We start from the raw sequence: 19,587 nt of genomic DNA on the forward strand, positions 1-19,587 counted from the left end.
ACCGTGGAAAACCAAAAAAAAAAAAATAATAATAATGCGTAAACCAATAATAATATAATAATAATAATAATAATAATAATGCGGTAGACTGTTGTAACTTGTAACATTCATGGTAGTTTTTAACTTTTTATGGGTTAATGGTAAAATTAATTCATAAAAGATAATTTATTTTTAAATTTATTCTTAAAAATATTATTATATAAAATATTTAAATATTAAATTATTTTTTATATTTTAAAAAATATTTAAAAGGATATTTTTTTTAAAAATTCACTAAAATAAATCCTGAATTTGCTCATAAATAAAGGTTGTTGTTTTGACAAGCTTCTTATTCAATCGTAACAAATTTAACTTTATAACAAAATTCAATTCAATTATATATTCTCATGTTGTTAAAATAGTAAAATCTTTTTGATAAAACACCTCAAAAATTGCAATTTTTTGGTAGTAAATTTACACTTATAGAAAATAATCAAAATATAATAAAATACTTTGTAATAATAGATTACAAATTAATTAGTTCCTATTTATTTATTTTTTCTACAATAATAGCACTATATCATCACTAGCCATTATTGACCATCTAACAAATAAATGAAATAATAGAGTATTATATTATAATTATCATAAAAACCAATTTGTCTATATTAAAAAATCAAAATAAAAAATCATTAAGAACTTAACGATAATAATGATTTTTTTTAAGAAAAGAAAAAATTAAGAAAATGTAAGAAGGAGAGAGATACATATATGTGAGAAATTATTTATTTATTTTTCCACATAATAATACTACTTCTTATGCACTTGGTGTTGCGCCACACCATGACGCTTCCTACTGATTCGGAACCACCACCACCTTCTCCTCCTCCACCGGATTCCGCCACCGACACCGCCACCGCCACAGCAAACGGAGCAACCACCACCACCACCACCACGACCTCCTCCTCATCTTCCGAAAATCCACCGGATTCCCTGCCTACACCGCCGCAAGAGCTCCAATTCCCAATTTCATGGCCGCAAGACGGAACCTTGAGCCTCGAATGGATCCACAATCTGATGCAGTGCTTCGATTGGTCTTCGAGGAACTTTCCTCCTTCCGAGTTCCCTTCCGTTCTTCCCGTTCAGGTATTCGACTCTCTCATCCTCGTTGCTTCCAAGATGCTCCATAAGGAACCCAATTGCGTCACCGTTGATCCGTTTCGCCCTAATTCCGGCACGACGGCGTCGGTGGTGGTCGTTGGTGACGTTCACGGGCAGCTGCATGATCTGCTTTTTCTCCTCAAAGACGCAGGTTACCCTTCCGATGATAGAATCTTCGTCTTCAATGGTGATTACGTTGATCGTGGAGCTTGGGGGCTCGAAACTTTCGTGCTCTTGTTAGCTTGGAAGGTGAAAATTTTTAGACTTTATGGTCATTTCATAGTTTTTAGGTGTCTTTGGCAAAATTGAGTTCTCCAGTTGGGATAGATTACTTGGTGTTATTTGAACTCTGTATTGCGAAAAAAAAAAATCAAGTTTTGTTTGAAATTTTCGCAGCTAGATTTTGTGGTTTTTTGATCTGTTGCTTTTGTTTAACTGTTATTCTTGCGTCACTTGTGATGAGAGCTTTTCTATTTATGTTGTGGTATATGGTATTAATGAATCGACCATGCACAGAGTTTTATTGTTTGTTTTAGACGCTGGTGTGATACTTTTGAGCTGAGATAGTTGTAATCATCTAGGCTAATTTGTCTAAATGTTATATGTAAGCTAGGGTTTTATATCCGAACAGGGTATACTCTGAGAGTCAATGAAGGAGGAGATGATTTTGGTTGTTCACTTTTTATGTTACTTATGGAAATGTGATTATTTTTGGATCAGGTGTTTATGCCTCATAATGTATATCTGCTACGTGGGAATCACGAATCAAAATACTGCACATCGGTCTATGGTTATGAGAAGGAAGTGATGGCAAAGTATGGTGATAAAGGTAAGCATGTGTATCGCAAATGCTTGGGATGCTTTGAGGGTCTTCCTTTGGCTTCCATTGTAGCAGGGTGTGTATTCACAGCTCATGGAGGACTCTTCCGCAGTGTAACAGTGACGCCATCAAAGAGATTAAAAGGGAAGAAGAACAGAAAGATTCTTCTTAATCATGATAACAAAACTCTAACTCTTGGTTCCTTGGAAGAATTGTCTAAGGCCCGACGGTCAGTTCTTGATCCTCCTTGGGAAGGCCCAAACTTGATTCCTGGTGATGTTTTGTGGTCTGATCCATCGAAAAATCCTGGTCTTGCCCCGAACAAAGAAAGAGGCATTGGCTTGTTGTGGGGTCCCGATTGTACTGAAGAATTTTTGAAGAAGTATCAATTAAAGGTGATAAGTTAGTTTCATATGTTCATGGTGATCTGTTTAATTGTCTTGGTGAAATTATGTCATTTTATTAATTGTCTAGAATGATATCGCAATGTATTTTGAGAGAAAGATTACTTTGACATATGATGATGATATGAGAGTATTGTTATTTTCAACACTTTCAGATACTTTCTTGATTAAAACATGACTTTTCTAAGCATAGATTTATCATGATTTTAATGTATTGTCTGAATAATATCTTTGTATGGGGAGGACATAATGAAGTTATTGATTGTGCTGTTTGAAACTAGTGAAAGAGGGATAAAACCAGAATAAGTATATCATAACTTTGTTGTTAAGCAAGGAGCTGGGAAACTTGGTTTGTCCAACACCTACTTCTTTTCAGTAAGCTAGCCAAGTTCAATAGTAATTGAAACCTACTATATTGAATGTAGTTTATTTGACACTGCCCAAGAGTTTGGAAGGAAAATTTATCGATGAACAAATACCAAATGATAGCATTTATGTTAAAATATTTACTCACATACAATTATGTTTGGTATCTAGTGATTAGATAGCTACTGCTAATTAGGAAATCAGTTAGCTTGTAGTTAAGTCCAAGTATTACATTAAGATCGAGTATGCAGCCCCCAATGCGTACCTAATATTTGCGTTCTGCATTAAGTTCTATGTTTTATTGTTGCTCCCTTGTTTTTGTATGATTGTTTCTTGTTTATTATGGTTTTTATGCTTATGTTTATCTACCCTAACTTCTATGCATGAATTATTATCTTTATTTCCCCCCTCTCAGCTGGTCATCAGGTCTCATGAAGGTCCTGATGCTAGGGAAAAGAGGGATGGTTTAGATAGAATGTCTGAAGGTTACACCATTGATCATGTTGTGGATTCTGGAAAACTGATCACCCTCTTTAGTGCTCCAGATTACCCGCAATTTCAGGTTTGTTAATGTTATTCTTGGCTATGCTTTTTATACAAATAAGATTCTTGCCTTTACATTTGTCATCAACTTCTTACTACTTATGGGAAAGATTAAACTAATTCAAACTCGCACGCAATCACTTTAACATGAGCCGTGTTTGGTTCTGATGATTGGTTGAAGATGTTCAGTAGCTTACAGTGAATTCTATTTGATCTTTCTGATCATCAAGAATAACTATTACTTTGTCACGGTAACTTTATAATAAGACCCTTTTTTTTTTTCAGGCAACAGAGGAGAGGTATAACAACAAAGGAGCCTATGTTGTTCTTGAACCCCCAAATTTTGACAATGCCATATTTCATGGATTTACAGCAGTTACTCCAAGGCCAAAGGTAAAGGCATCTTACTCATCTGACCATTAGGGAAACATATAATTAGCTCTTTAGTTAGGCATCTAAGTTGCATATGTTCAACAGTTTCTAACAATAAACTTATTTGTATAGTGGTTAGTTATATCTATGTTCCGTTGTGCAGGTGAATGCCTATTATAATTTTGAAGAGGTGATAGATTCTGACGAAGAATTGGACTTGGAGTCCATGGTGACTTCTTGAGTTAAGGCATTTTTTTGAGGAAGAAAGAGTGGATTTGTAAAATTGTATCAAAGCTTTTTGTTGTTGTTATTGTTTTTGAAACTCTTTTTATCGTTAAACTATAGTTATTTATAGTGTTTCCCGTTAGATATTTTGTCACTCCATCCCTCCAAAAAAAAAAAAAAAATTGCCAGATTGATTTGAAACAATTGTACAGTTTTGCCATGCGTATTAAGCTAAGTTACACCATTTTATACCATTCACGTGCTTCAACTCAAGAAAATTATAATAAGAAAAAATGTGTGGGTTTTAGGTCATAAATGTGTGGCCTATTTCTATAGTCTTCATGCCAATTGTAACTAGTTCACCTTAAATAGACTTGTTTGCACCCATTATATATAGTACAGGAAACTTTGAATATTTCAATTTTTTAGATAAAATTTTAATATTTATAGATCACTTTTTATTTTCATTACTCCAATGAGTAGGAACTGCTGAAGAACTTGATCTCTACATTGATAAGATCCAACATTAGTATATTTTTACCTTAAAGTACTACGATAAATAAGATTATAACGTGAGATTGATTAAGTTGGCAAAATATATTGATCAATTAACTAGAGATATTGAGTTCGGATTTTAATTCGAGAATAATAAAAAACATATATATTTTTTAATAAGAAAATCAATATAGATATTTTCATGCTCCCTGCTGAATGCTGATAGTTGGATATGAAGACTAGTAGTTAGTTCACGGACAGACACAGCTTCAGTTTTACACATCATTTGTCCATCCAATAATCCAAAGGGACCCAAACATTTATGGTAATAATTCGACTAATCCTTATGGCCATGATTGAAACACTATACTATATATATAAACAGAATATATACGGAGCTTATATGAAATATATTAACGGGTTCTCTAGCTCTATACATAAATAATCAATACCTATCTATCTATCTTGTGCTTAGGTTCTTATATTATATGATCACATTAGTGATCATCAATGGCATTTTGGGACCTGTTTTTGGTGGCATTAGTGCCTGTTCTGGAGACACTATTGATCACTCTTCTTGGTTTGTTCATTGCTACCGAACGTTTTAATCTCTTGAGAGACATTGATGCAAGAAACTATCTCAACAACGTGAGTTACTTCATCACTTCTTTATTAATTAGCTTCTTTAATTTTGGTTTCTTATTTAATTAGTTAAGTACTGCTTTGAAGGTATACTTAAACTTACATTTTAAACGAGGGTAACAATAATCAAATTTTAGTTTTTTTTTTCTTTTTTGTTAATTTGTGGTTGATTTATTATATTAGTAATATTATTATATTATTGCAGATAGTTTATTACATTTTCACTCCGGCACTTATCGCTGCCCAATTGGCCGAAACAATAACGTATGATCGATTGGTTGAAATGTAAGTATCTCAATCATATATAATCATAGATAGTGACTATACACATGCATTTTATTTTTTATGTTAATGTAGAAGTGTTTTTAATTTCTTTGTGTTTGTGGGATGTGTAAAAACAAAAAAATAAATAGGTGGTTTATGTTTGTGAATATCTTCTTAACGTTCGTGGTTGGATCCGTGTTGGGTTGGATGCTTAACAAAATTGCAAGAACTCCTCAACATCTTCGTGGCCTCGTCAATGGTTGTTGCACTGCTGGTAACTGTAATTAATTATTTAATTAATTAGCTTTCATATATTATCTTATGTATTAAATAATTAATAGTTGGATAAAGTATATTTTTTATTCTTAAAATTTGTTAAAAATTTTAAAAATATTTTTAAGTATTATTTTGTTTTAATTTTATTTTGTAAATTTTCGAATTGTATCAAATATAATTCAGACGGCTAATTTTTTTAAAAAAAATAGGACTAGTTCAGCAACAATTCTACAAGAATAATCTTTAACACAAGCAAATCAGATATAATTGTCATGCATTATTATTAGATTGATTTTAAACTTTCTAAAAATTTAGCTATTAGGAATATATTTGATACAAACCGGAAACTTCAGGAACAAATAAAATTAAAACAAAATAAAAATTAGAGATATTTTTAAAAATTTTTGAGAAACTTCAAGAACAAAAATTATACTTTATTCTTAATAATTTCATAATCTAATTTTATGCACCTATAAAAAAATTTACACCGACAATCAATGAAATATTGTTATATGACTAAAAATAATTAATTTTTATATTTACTATTAAAAAAGTATTTATCTGAACGTATCAATATTTTATACCACAGTATATTAAAATTAAACTCATGGTTTCATAAAAAAATTATTAAAATGATTGAATTAATTTCAGGAAATTTGGGAAATTTGGTTCTTATAATTGTGCCGGCGGTTTGTGATGAGAGTGATAGCCCATTTGGTGATTCATCCACTTGTGAAACATATGGTGACGCTTATGCATCTGTCTCTGCTGGAGTATGTTTTTTTTTTTTATAAAAATTAATTATATATATTATGCTATTTCATGAGGAATGAGATCTATTTCTTATACCAAATAAATAATTGATCAGTTTTTGATATATCTCAGGTGTCTTCACTTTTTGTTTGGACATATTTGTATATCATCATGGGGGCAAATATGGAAAGGAACACTGAAATTATGAACACTTGTAGTGATTACTCAACCATCACTGAATCATTGATTATTCCTTCAACAAACATAGTCAGCTCTGATAACATTTCTATTCAATATGATGAGTCAATATCTAATAACAGAATTGGGAACAAGGTAATACCATATATAACATCTTCTTAATAATTATTTATTACAATTAATTATGAATGCCACCACTTTACAATAATTTTCTATTAAATGTATTGCAGATGTCATTCTTGGATTATATTACATGGCCAATTACAAAATGTAATAAATATATCAAGCTGGAGATGGTGTTTACGCCATCAACAATTGCAGTGGTATTGTTATAATGTTATATTTTATAATTATTTCATATTTATATATGTATATGCTTCCTTTAGTATATAATATATATATATATATATATATATATATATATGGTTATTAATTATTAATGCCACCTATATCATTATTATTTGATATTTTCTGGTTTTCTTTGGTCAGATTCTAGGATTTATCATTGGAGCAGTCTCTCCAATTCAAAAGCTGATGGTTGGTGATGATGCTCCTCTTCGTGCTATTATCAAATCTATAGCTTTGGTAGGGTATGTGATCTTAATTTAATTAATTTGCTTGTCTCATGTTTTTTTTTTACTATATATAGTATGAAAAAGCTTCAAACTATATATTATATAATCCTATCAATTTAAAAAAAAAAACCCTAGCTATTACACATCATTCTTATTTAAAAGATATTCTATATACACTCAAATCAATTGCTATATATTTACATATATTTATATAAATTATTTCATACATTTTTTAATAAAAATAAACTATTACAAGAATCAAACCTTTAATAGAATTAGACGGATAATCAAATAAATTTATTTATAGTAATATAATATTTTTAATTTTATGAGGTTTCAAATAATATTTAGGATTAAGTATGATTTTGATTTCTAAGATAGAGGCTGAAAATTTTTTTCGTCTCCAACTTTTTTTTGCTTATAAAATCGTTTCCAAAGTTTAACTTAGTTTTAAAATTGTTCTTCAAACCAAAATACATTTTTCCTTTATCTCCAAAATTATCATTTTCTATTCTTATTTTTCTTCTTCTCCATCACAGCATCATCTCTTCTTCTTTTTTCTTCTTCTTCATCAAAGCATCAGCAATAACAACAATAAAAAATGTAATAAACATAAAAAAAGACAACCAGAACCAGAAGCAGAAGAAACCAGAAGCATCAATAAATCTGTATAATCTCCATCACTATCTCTCTCAAGTCTCAACTCCAAAGAACAACAACAACAACAAAAGAAACAAAACAGAAACAACCAGAAGCATCAACAATAATAATGGATAATGGAATTAGAATCAGAAGCAGAACCATGAAAACAGAATGGAATTAAAATCCACAACAATAATAGAATCATAATCAGAAATAATGTAATTAACAAAATCAACAAATCCACAAATAAAAAAATTCAACAATATAATTAACAGAAGAAAACAATGTAATGAACAAAATTAATAAATCAGAAATAGAATTGGAACCCTAGGAAGCACAGTGGCGAGGACGCAAACACAGCGACGAGTGACGAAGAGCAGTGGCGACCGGCGAGAAGCAGCAATGATCGGTGACCGAGCGAGAAGGAGGAGCAAAAACGGCAAGTGGCGCGTGACATCCACCCTTGCGGATTTGTTGGCGTCAACGTTGAGCGAAGAAGAAGAGCAGTGGCGAGATTCAGTGGCAAGGATGCGAATGACGAGGAGCAACGACAAACAGTGAGAAACAGCAGCGGCAAATTCCCTTCCCCTTCCCTTTTCCACCTTCCCTTCCCCCTCTTCTTCCCTGAATCCCCCTCCCAAAGCGTGACTCCCTTTCCCCTTTAACCCGTTTTCTTTTTTTTTTTTCTTTTTTTTAGTTAGGAGTAATTTAGTGATAAAAATTAAAATTTTGGTAAAAAGGACGATTTTAAAATTAAGTTAAATTTTAGGAACGATTTTGTAAGCAAAAAAAGGTTAGAGACAAAAAAATTTTAACCCCTACTTTAGGACAAAAATCGTACTTAACCCTAATATTTATATATACGATAGTTGATTATTTATAGCTAATTTTTTATATACATGTAATATAACGTGTTCTTATTATTATATTGTCCCATTGAATAATAAAAAAAAAAAACTTATTATATACCTAATCGCAGGGAGGGAACAATTGTGTCCATGACTTTGATAGTAGGAGCAAATCTTCTTGATGGTATATTTAATTTTATCAATTGTTATTATACTTTTTTTTTTACATATCAAACTTGATCATTTTTCTTACTTATATTTAAATGTTATTCCAAATTAATTTGACAGGTTTAAAGCAATCAGGAATAAGCTGGTATCTAATAATAGGGATTATGGTAGTGCGGTTCATATTATCACCATTATTGGGTGTTTTGATTGTTAAGGCTGCATATTATTGGGGATTGGTTGGATCATACAATTTATATCAGTTTGTTCTTATGCTTCAATATGCACTTCCTCCTGCAACTTCTGTAGGTATGATCAATTCAATCCACATATTTATTTCTAATAATTAGGGGTTTTTGAGTTATTAATATCTAAATTTGTATGTGATAATCATAGTTTAAATATATAAGCCTAAGTTTTAATTAAGAGAATAGATTTATACATTGTTAGTGAAGGCAATATATACTAATTTTTTTTATATAACACTAAAATTTAGATTATTATCATCACATGTTTGTTTAAGTAGTGTCTAAATAATGAGACTTGTTTTTTTTTAAGGTTTAATTATTTTGTAAGTCTCTATAATTTTACTGAATTTTTAATTAGGTATTTATATATATTTTTTTAATTGAATTCTTATACCATGTCAGATTTTATAACTAGATTCCTATTGTAACAAAAGTGTTGGAATTAACGAAATATTTTATTAAACAAAACGAAATATTTAGTCAAGTGTTAGGCATATTTATTTTGTTTAACGAAATATTAAGTTAATTCTAATATTTTTGTCAATTACAAAATCTAATATGGTATATATAGAGATCCAATTGAGAAAAAAAAATATAAGGATCTAATCCAAAATTCAGTAAAATTATAGAGATCGATAAATTAAAGTAATTAAATTTTTTTAATATTTTATTATTATTTTTTATCTATGTACTTTTCAAAAAATGAAAATTTTTGACCTACGATCCTTAATCACTAGATTATAATTGATTTTGTATATGCATGTAAAATATATACATCTATATCTAAAAATACGACTTGATCGACAAGAAGCTAATAAACAATAATAAGACTGTGTAATTATAATTTGTCAACGCTAATTAATTAATGTTGAATAATGCATGCATGCAGGAACAATTGCTCAGTTGCTTGGGGTTGCTGAAAGTGAATGTTCCTTAATAATGCTATGGACCTATGCAGTTTCTACATTTACTCTCACTCTTTGGTGCACTTTCTTCATGTGGATGCTTGACTGACTCATTTTCAAGCATTATTCAAATAATATATATTTTAATTGTTTCAAGATAGAAAACAAAAAGAAGGGAACAAATTCACCCTTTAATTATTAACTATTTCATTCTCATTTGGTTCTCTTCTTTGAAATTTTCTTTTCTTTTTCCGAATATATAGGAGGTATCCATATGATAATAATAATTATATCTATTACATATAATCAAATTAAAGGAGTTTCGTCATACACAATATTATTTTTTCCCTAACTACCATTTTCATATATATATATATATATATACATAAAATATTTTTTTTGTCCCTAAAATTTAATTTGTCAAAAATTTTAAAAATATTTTTGAGTTTTATTTTGTTTCACTTTTGTCTCTAAAATTTTCGATTCACATCAAATATATCGTTGACAGCTAAATTTTTAAAAAGCTTAGGACTAATATATAATTCAATAATAATGTATGACAACTATGTCTGATTTGCTTATGTTAAAAATTATTATTATAAAATTATTGCTGATTGCTCTTAATTTTTTTTTTAAAATTAGCCATCAAAAACATATTTGATGCAATTTAAAAATTTATGGGATAAAATTAAAATAAAATAATATTTAGAGATATTTTTAAAATTTTTAACAAAATTCAAGAATAAAAAATATAGTTTACCATATATATATATATTAATATATATATATTATGTTATTTAATTTCTAAAATTTAAGCTTATTAAAATCTCTTATTAAAAGAATAAAGTATTTATCATTTTAAATAATTATAATCTCACATTTGTCATTATTGCACATTTTTAATAGTAAAAAACTTTTATATAATTATCATTTTTTTTAAAAGTAAATACTCACGTTTAATTTGTCCCTAAAATATAAAATGATAAATCAATCTAATAATTGAAAATTTAAAACGTAATTCACGTTAATAAACTATTTGGCGCCACATATTGAATACGAAATCTGTACATAAAAGTCCAATAGAATCTAATACTACCCAATCCAAATTAACATGATAAATATGGGAAGACAATGAATTTAGTACAATAAGAATAAAATTAAAATTAATATTAAATGATAATTAAATTAATTGATTTTTAATAATTTTTTATTTAAAATTTAAAGTAAATAAGGATTTGCAACAATTATGTATGCAGTAAAAATGGTTTTCCTCTCTTGATATGACTTCTTTTTCGTCCAGTCTCTTCCTGTCTTATTAGTGCTGCGTCGCTACCAACAGCAGTCGTTGTCGCTCATAGCTCTAGCTGACGCCGCCGTGCACACCATGAATGCTCGAGCAGTACCATCATGCAGTTTGCGTCATGCCTGAGCAGCTTCGGCAGTCTCTTCTATTTTCTCCGCACTGACGCCGCGAAGATCACCATCGTCTGCCACCCAGAACACAATCCGACGCCGCCCAGCTGTTTGAGAACGTCCGACGAAGGCAACTCCTTCGCATACGTTGCGTTCGTCGCACAGCCCACTAATGCGGCGGTCGTACAGCCCCCGGCAGTCGGCAGGTTTCACCGTCCTAGCGTCTTCATCCGCGACATATAGTGGGTGGGGATGGTGCCATGTGTACGATGATTTGGGGTTCAGTGGGTTGCCTCCAGTGGATGTGATGCATCGAATTGAAGATATCAAAAAGGCGAGTATTTTGTTTCATAGTGTTGCGGAGGTTTTCGACTAAGGTATCACGTGACTATCATGCCTATTGCCTAATTTGAATAGTTGCTAAATTAAAGAAAGAGGGTTCCGCCATTCAACATTTGTATGCCCTTGTTTCTTTTTTCTTGGTAACCTTTCATTCTATTTCATTCATTGTTGGTGTGCTCTCAAAGCTTCAGTGCTTTATCATGGTGCGGTGAGCCTTTCTCCCCTTCTCTTTTCCTTCCTTCACACAACTCCCCAACAGAAATTGCTGGAAGTGCATCGCCTCCCTTTTCTGCAATTGTGTGCAAGACGGTGACGCCGATCAACGAATAAGCGAAGGAAAGATTTCGATTTGTTCAATTTCGTGGTAACTCCATGGCAGACTCTGTTCCCAGCGATGATGCTTCTCCAGGGTTTGATGTTCACACTCTATCTCATCTCCTCAATCAACTCACGCACTTGCAGTCGTAATTGAATCGTAAAAGTGTGAGTCCTCTTTTTGATCTCTCTAGTGTATTCTTTCTTCATCCAAGCGAAAATCCTGGGGGGTTTCAATTATTTCTGTGAAACTAGATACCAAGAACTATAATGAATGGTCCAGAGCAATGTTAATTGCGCTAAAATCTAAGAATAAGCTTGGCTTTGTGGATGGCACATTACCGAAATCTAGTGTAGATGATCCCAATTTTTCAGTTTGGGACAAGTGTAATACCTTTGTTGGGGCATGGATTCTTCAATCTCTGAGTAATGGAATTTCAAGAAGTGTCATTTGGAATGATATAGCTGTGGACATCTGGAATGATTTGAGGCATCGTTACTATCAAGGTGATATCTTTAAGATTGCAGAATTAGAAAAAAGATTGTTCTCTTTGAAGCAGGGGGATTCAAGCATCATTGCTTACTTTACAAAATTGAAAGCTATTTGGGAAGAAATTGAAAATTTTAAGTCTATTCCTCTTTGTGTAGCAGGTGAATCCATGTGTGTTTGTGGGTTGGAAAAGCTTCGAATTCAGAAAAAGGAGACTTATACTGTTCGATTCCTTAGGGGACTAAATGAGCAATACCACAATGTTCGTTTTTCAAGTCATGCTTGTTGAACCTCTTCCAGATGTTAATAAAGTCTTTTTTTTGCTCACACAACAAGAGAGACATTTGAATTTGACTAACGAAAATGTACATGATCCACAAATTGTGCTCGCTGCTGCAAATTCTGATAGCTTCGTTAATCGTGACGGTAATTCAATATTCAATTCTCGTGGTAGGGGTGGATCTGGAAGAAGCAATAGAGGGAGGGGTCGAGGTAATTTTGGTAGAGGCTACTCTAAAATCTGCTCATTTTGCAATAAGGCTGGGCACTTGGTAGATGTTTGCTACCAAAAACACGGATTTCCTCCCCATATGAGGCAGCAGCCTAGAAGCACTAGTATCAACATGGCCGCAGAAAAGAAATGTGATTATAAAAGCAATCCAAACTCAACTCAACTGGCAGATCCAACTAGCTCTACAGTGACATTGTCTCTTGAACAAAGGCAACTCCTTATGTTTATCCTCCAACAAGAAGACACTCAGCCTCAAGGCGCCAACCCAGCTCCTTACTCCATCAACCCTTCCAATGTTTCAGGTAACTTTTATGCTTTGTCAATGAGCACACATATTTCTTACTTGCTTACAATAAATATTTTTTTTTTCAAAATCTTGGATTGTGGACACAAGAGCCACTGACCATGTTACTCACATCATATCAAATTTTGTAAGTTATAGACATATCAATCTAGTTTTAGTTAAACTTTCCAATGGCTCGCAAATTACAACACAAATAATTGGCATCATTTTTTTCATCAAAGACCTATTTCTCACCATAATGTATTGTATATTCCATCATTCAATTTTAATCTCATTTTAGTTTTAAAATTAACTAAAAATTTGCATTGTAAGTATTCTATAACTGACTCTAGGTGTGAGATTTAGAAATTGAATACCTGAAAGATGATTGGCACAGCTGAGGTGGATCAAGGACTTTACATGCTCAAATTGCTTGTAAATCAGAAATTGTTTTCTCCTCCAACTCAAGTCATATCACACATAGCACAAATAGACATAGCACATGTATTAGATAATAAAGAAGTTTTGTGACATTTTAGACTAGGACACATGCCACAAGATAAGATGCATAGCATTGAGAAACTGCACCCATTCATTCATTGTAAAAACAACATCATACCATGTGATTTTTGTCATTTTTCAAGACAAAGAAAATTGCCTTTTATTGACAGTGTTAGAAATAAATGTTACTTTGATCTTATTCATGTGGATATATGGGGACTCATTCCTACTTCTTCTATTAATGGTTACAAGTATTTTTTTTACTATTGTAGATGAAAAAAGTAAATTTACATGGATATTTTTTTTTGAAACTCAAATTAGAGGCAGGTTCCCTTTTACAAGCTTTTGTTAATTTGATTCTAACTCAATTCGAAAAAACTATAAAATATATAAGAAGTGATAATGAACCTGAATTTCGTCTTAAAACCTTTTTTGATTCCAAAGGCATACAACATCAAACTAGTTGTGTTGAGACTCCACAATAAAATAGTGTTGTGGAAAGGAAACATCAAACCATTCTCAACACAGCTAGAGCCCTCATATTTCAATCCAATGTTCCTAAAATTTTTTGCCATTTTGCTGTTAGCCATGCTGTCCATCTTATTAATCGAATGCCTAGTAAAAATTACATGAAAAATCTTCATTTCAAATTTTGTTTCATGAATTACTTGATCTAAAAAATTTGAAAGTGTTTGGGTGTTTAGCTTATGCTTCCACTTTAACTGTTAATCGAAGAAAATTAGATAGCAGAGCTAGAAAATGTATATTTTTGGGATTTAAACAAGGAACCAAAGGATACATTCTGTTTGACCTGAATTCTAGAGAACTTTTTATTTCAAGATATGTATAATTTTATGAGCTTCATTTTTCATACAAGTTCAAAGACAATAACTCAAGCTCCCAACATGCATCACATACATGCATACCATCTCACAACATTACTAACCTTGATTTATTCGCAATAGATCTTGAACGACCACATATTACACACATTTCCACACATACTCCACACATTATCATGGAACATCCCATGCCTTCCCCTACACAAGCACCAAGCACTGCCTCACACACTTCAAGCACAACACTGCATGATACACAAGATTCACAAACATCTTTAGCACATTCAAAAAATGTACAACTGACTGAAATTACACCACACACACATATGGCACCGAGAAGGACCACTAGAGAAAGAAGACCCCTTCTTATTTGCAGGATTATCATTGCATGCTCCTGTCCACATCCACCAAAGCTCAAGTGCCAACCACACACAGGTATCCACTCTCTGAGGCAGTATATTACGATGTTCTTTCGCAAAATCATAAATGTTTTGCACTATATCTCTCATCCGACCCCGAACCAAAATCCTATCAAGAGGCTGTGGTGTACGAATGTTGGAGAATAGCTATTCAAGATGAACTTTTGGCTCTTGAGAACAATAGAACTTGGCGTCTAGTTGATTTACCAATTGGGAAGAGACCCATTGGCTGTAAGTGGGTATTCAAGACAAAATACAATCCTGATGGTACAGTAGAGCGCTATAAAGAGCGATTGGTTGTACAGGGATTCACTCAGAGGCTTCGATTTTCTTGACACGTTCAGTCTCGTAGTAAGGATGACCACTCTACGAATATTACTTGCTATTGCCACGAGCAGAAACTGGTTCCTTCATCAGCTGGATGTCAACACAACATTCTTACATGGAGACTTATCCGAAGAAGTTTACATGCGAGCACTACTAGGTCTTGATGCTCCAAAAGGAAAAGTCTGCAAGTTGGAACGATTCTTATATGGACTAAAACAAGCAAGTAGAATGTGGAATTTGAAGTTAAGTGGAGTGCTACAAAGAGAAGGTTTTGTTCAGTCAAATCATGATTACTCTCTATTTACTAAAGCCACCGAAAATGGATTTACAGCAATTCTAGTTTATGTAGACGACCTCATTCTCTCTGGAAATGACATGGAAGAAATCAGCACTGTGAAAAAGGTGTTGGATGAGAAGTTTAAAATTAAGGATATCGACAGATTAAAGTACTTTCTAGGACTGGAATTTGCTCACAGTTCAAAAGGATTGGCAATTTGCCAACGCAAGTACACATTAGACCTCTTAGAAGAATTTGGTATGTTGGGTGCCAAGCTAGCAAGCACTCCTATGTAATATTCAGCTGCCCTCTCCAAGAATTCAGGGACGAAGTTGAGTGATTCACTACGGTACAGGAAACTAGTTGGCAGGTTGCTATATCTCACCAATACTCGACCAGATATTTCATATGCTGTAGGATGTTTGAGCCAATTTCTCGATTGTCCCACTGATCAACATTTTCAAGCAGGTCTCCATGTGCTTCGGTATCTCAAGAGTGATCCGAGTTCGGGTTTGTTTTTCTCCAAAGACAATAACTTTAAACTCACAGGGTTTGTTGATTCAGACTAGGCAACTTGCCCAGATACTAGAAGATCTGTAACTGGTTATTGTTTTTTCTTGGGTGGAACTCTTGTATGTTGGCGTAGCAGGAAGCAAACTACTGTCTTCTGTTTTTCATCAGAGGCAGAATACAGGGCAATGAGCCAGGCAACTAAAAAAAGACAATGGCTAGTGTATCTTTTGAAAGAACTCCAGGTTGAGCATAAGACACCTTTTAGTCTCTTTTGCTACAATCAATCCGCTCTTCACATAGCTGCGAACCCTGTCTTCCATGAAAGAACAAAGTATTTGGAAGTGGACTGCATTTGGTCAGGGACAAGGCTCAAGAAGGAGTGGTAAAGTTGCTGCCCGTCAAGACAACTGAACAAACAGCAGACATTCTTACTAAAGCTTTATCTCCAGCTCCCTTCAACATGTGTCGTATCAAGCTAGGATTATTGAATCTCTATACTCCTAGCTTGAGGACGGGTATCACATGACTATCATGCCTATTGCCTAATTAGAATAGTTGCTAAATTAAAGGTGATTAGTAACCATGTAACCTAATTAGTTATATATATATATATATATATATATATATATTGTTTGTTTGTTTTCCAATAAGAAAAAAAAAACAAGAGGGTTCCGCCGTTCAACCCTTATATGCTCTTGTTTCTTTCTTCTTGGTAACCTTTCATTCGATTTTATTTATTGTTGGTGTGCTCTCAAAACTTCAGTGCTTTATTATAAGGTATATATATTAACGACGAATTTAGATGTTGGATGTTAAATTCACTAGATATGTAGATAGTTATTTTAATTCTTAATTGGATGGTTATTTTGTTTGATCAGTTTAAGTATATACAATTAACAAATACTGGATAGTCATTTCACTAAATAGTCGAATGATTATTTTAATAACTGCATGGATGGTTGTTTGATAGCCAGTGAGAAAGCTTCTAACACCGAAAATGTGGAATGATTGATGAGGGTGGGATAACAGATGGTTTAATTTTGGGGGGAGAAGAGAAGAGGGTGTTTAAATAAATTCTTCTGATGGTAAATTAGGGTTGAGATGGTTAATTTTTTAAAATAATTGATTGGGTTTCTTTCTTTTTTGTATTCGACCAAATTTAAAACCTATTATACATATTGTCAAAATTTTTCATTGTCTATCTAGTCGTGTGTAAATAAAAGTCCAATAGAATTTAATACTACTCAATCCAAATTAAATATGCCCCATGTTTTTCATGCGAGTCAACATATGCAACCAACATCATACATTAAATTAAATTACCAATATATAAAAATGCTATTTTCACTTTCAACTATGCATTACAAAATAAAGGGGTTGTTTTCATATTATTTGTCTTCTTATAATTTTCAATCAGCAGATGACGATGAAAGAAGGGAATAAGGTTGAATGGTAGATATGCTTTTTTTAGAAGACAAGTTGGTCACTCTAATTATCATTCATTTTAAAATGTGTCAATTTGATGCATAAGTGCATGAACCGCCAACTATCAATTTTGTCTTCTCCACCATTCAATTCTTGAAACGGAAACAAGAAAAAACTTTAATATTTTTTATTCATTTTGAAGTCTGCTTTAACATGATGATAATACAATTAGTTATTAGTAATTTTTTAGGAAATAATAGTGTGTATTCAATTAATTTTTTTGTTTACTTTATTGCATTAAAATTGACTAATAAGTGAGTATTTTCTTAGAAGATACATATTTTATTTTGCATAACTATACATATATCTTGATTTAAGAATTGATTGAAATTGATGTTATTGTAGCAAATTATCATAACAAAAGTTAACTTCCACATGATGAGAGACTCGAATGTCTTATAAAATTCTTTTTCATATGTTAACCCTTCGATGTGGGACTCTTTTTAAAAATTCATAACACAAGTACATAACATGTCATGCACTAATGTTTTATAATTATTTTGAGTTTTGACTTTTAATTTAAATGACTTAAAATAAATAGATAAAAAGAAATGTTGAAACACATTTGGATCCCTTTAAAATATTCTAAAAAGGTAATATAAAAAGTATCTCTTATATATATATATAACTTAATAAGTACTACTAGCTAGAAATAACAAATTAAATCAACAAGGCTGGTTAGGTTATTAATAATAATTCTAAATTAAATCAGATAATGACATTAAACAATTGATCAGAGAAGGGTTTAATTTGATTATGGTTGATGATCAATGAACTTGTACATTATTAGTAGGACGATATCGTAATATTAAAAAAAGTAGGACGAACTAATATTATTGCACACTTATAAAGTTCCTTTACAGTATTTCGAAAAATGAGCGGTAATAATATAACTTTAGTAAAGTCACTTTATTTTTTCTCTTAATTACCGGGACAATGATTATGAATTTATGATAGTAAACCATATGTGTCACGTTATATAATTTATTTATTTTTATTTTTATCTATCTCCAAATAAACTTTCAAATCTCAGTTATTAACATACACAATCTTAAAGACCATTACATACGAAAAAGAAAATGAATTAATACTTGAAGACCAACGTGTTGAACAATTTTATTTAATAATTCTACTACTTTTGCTTACAATTTTCCAAATTCTTAGTCAAGAAGATTATTCTTTAATTGATTTGGCTATAAATTAAATAACCTCAACTAACCATGTATAAGATTGATGGGCAAAATTTAGTGAATTTACAATCTTAATAAAAACAACAATTAATTTACGGCCAATTTAAAACCACAAAAGAAAACCAATTTATAGTTTTTAAGTAATAATTATTTGAGATATTCATTTTATTTTATTTTTAATTACATACATAGAAGTAGAACTAACTGTTTTCATCACAAAATGATTGAAAAAATCTTAATTTCAAATAAACTAAATTAATTGTGAAAGTTATCTTTATAATTTCAACACATTTATTTTTACAAAAATAATATATGCATGTCGAAACTCATCTACTAAATTAGTCACTATATATTTATGTATAAGTATATATATAATTTAATTTATTTTAAATATGTATTATATATTGGTGACCAATTTTAATGTAAACCTAGTATGGTTGTAATTTTTCTTTATTTGATAAAATTACTAATAAAATTTAAATTAATTGATATTATATTATTATCCAATTTCTAAATAAAAATTTAAAAATAGATATTTGTTTGAACCAGGAGATAGTGCATATAGCATAGCATTTTTAATATATAGAATAATAATATTTCTTTTTAATGGTTTCCAAAATAATATTTCTATACCTATATTGTTCCTTTTTTTATTTTTTTTCTTTGTGATTGAATTTTTATATTAAAATTAAATATATCTTTTTATTCCCCGTTCTTATCATTATCATATGGCTCACTTTTTGTTTCAAAATTAAATATATCTCTTTATAAATTCCTTTGTTTTTTATTCTCTCTATAAAC

At 31.2% G+C, this 19,587-nt stretch overlaps 2 protein-coding genes across 2 annotated transcripts; both read left to right on the forward strand.

Annotated features, from left to right (window-relative positions):
• The first annotated feature begins 794 nt into the window (after nucleotides 1-794).
• LOC130946293 (serine/threonine-protein phosphatase 7) lies at nucleotides 795-4,012 on the forward strand. The gene is made up of 5 exons (XM_057874972.1): nucleotides 795-1,389; nucleotides 1,861-2,355; nucleotides 3,146-3,292; nucleotides 3,559-3,666; nucleotides 3,809-4,012. The coding sequence occupies exons 1-5, from the start codon at nucleotides 799-801 to the stop codon at nucleotides 3,884-3,886; spliced, it is 1,419 nt and encodes a 472-aa protein (XP_057730955.1). The 5' UTR covers nucleotides 795-798; the 3' UTR covers nucleotides 3,887-4,012.
• An 863-nt stretch (nucleotides 4,013-4,875) lies between these two features.
• On the forward strand, nucleotides 4,876-9,990 carry LOC130975628 (protein PIN-LIKES 3-like). Its single transcript, XM_057900392.1, has 10 exons — nucleotides 4,876-5,013; nucleotides 5,213-5,292; nucleotides 5,421-5,545; nucleotides 6,199-6,320; nucleotides 6,433-6,633; nucleotides 6,729-6,821; nucleotides 6,988-7,088; nucleotides 8,695-8,747; nucleotides 8,852-9,037; nucleotides 9,866-9,990. Exons 1-10 carry the CDS (start codon nucleotides 4,876-4,878, stop codon nucleotides 9,988-9,990), a joined length of 1,224 nt encoding a protein of 407 aa, XP_057756375.1.
• The last annotated feature ends 9,597 nt before the right edge of the window (nucleotides 9,991-19,587 follow it).

Source organism: Arachis stenosperma, chromosome 1 (assembly GCF_014773155.1).
Source record: "Arachis stenosperma cultivar V10309 chromosome 1, arast.V10309.gnm1.PFL2, whole genome shotgun sequence".
Classification (NCBI taxonomy): domain Eukaryota; kingdom Viridiplantae; phylum Streptophyta; class Magnoliopsida; order Fabales; family Fabaceae; genus Arachis; species Arachis stenosperma.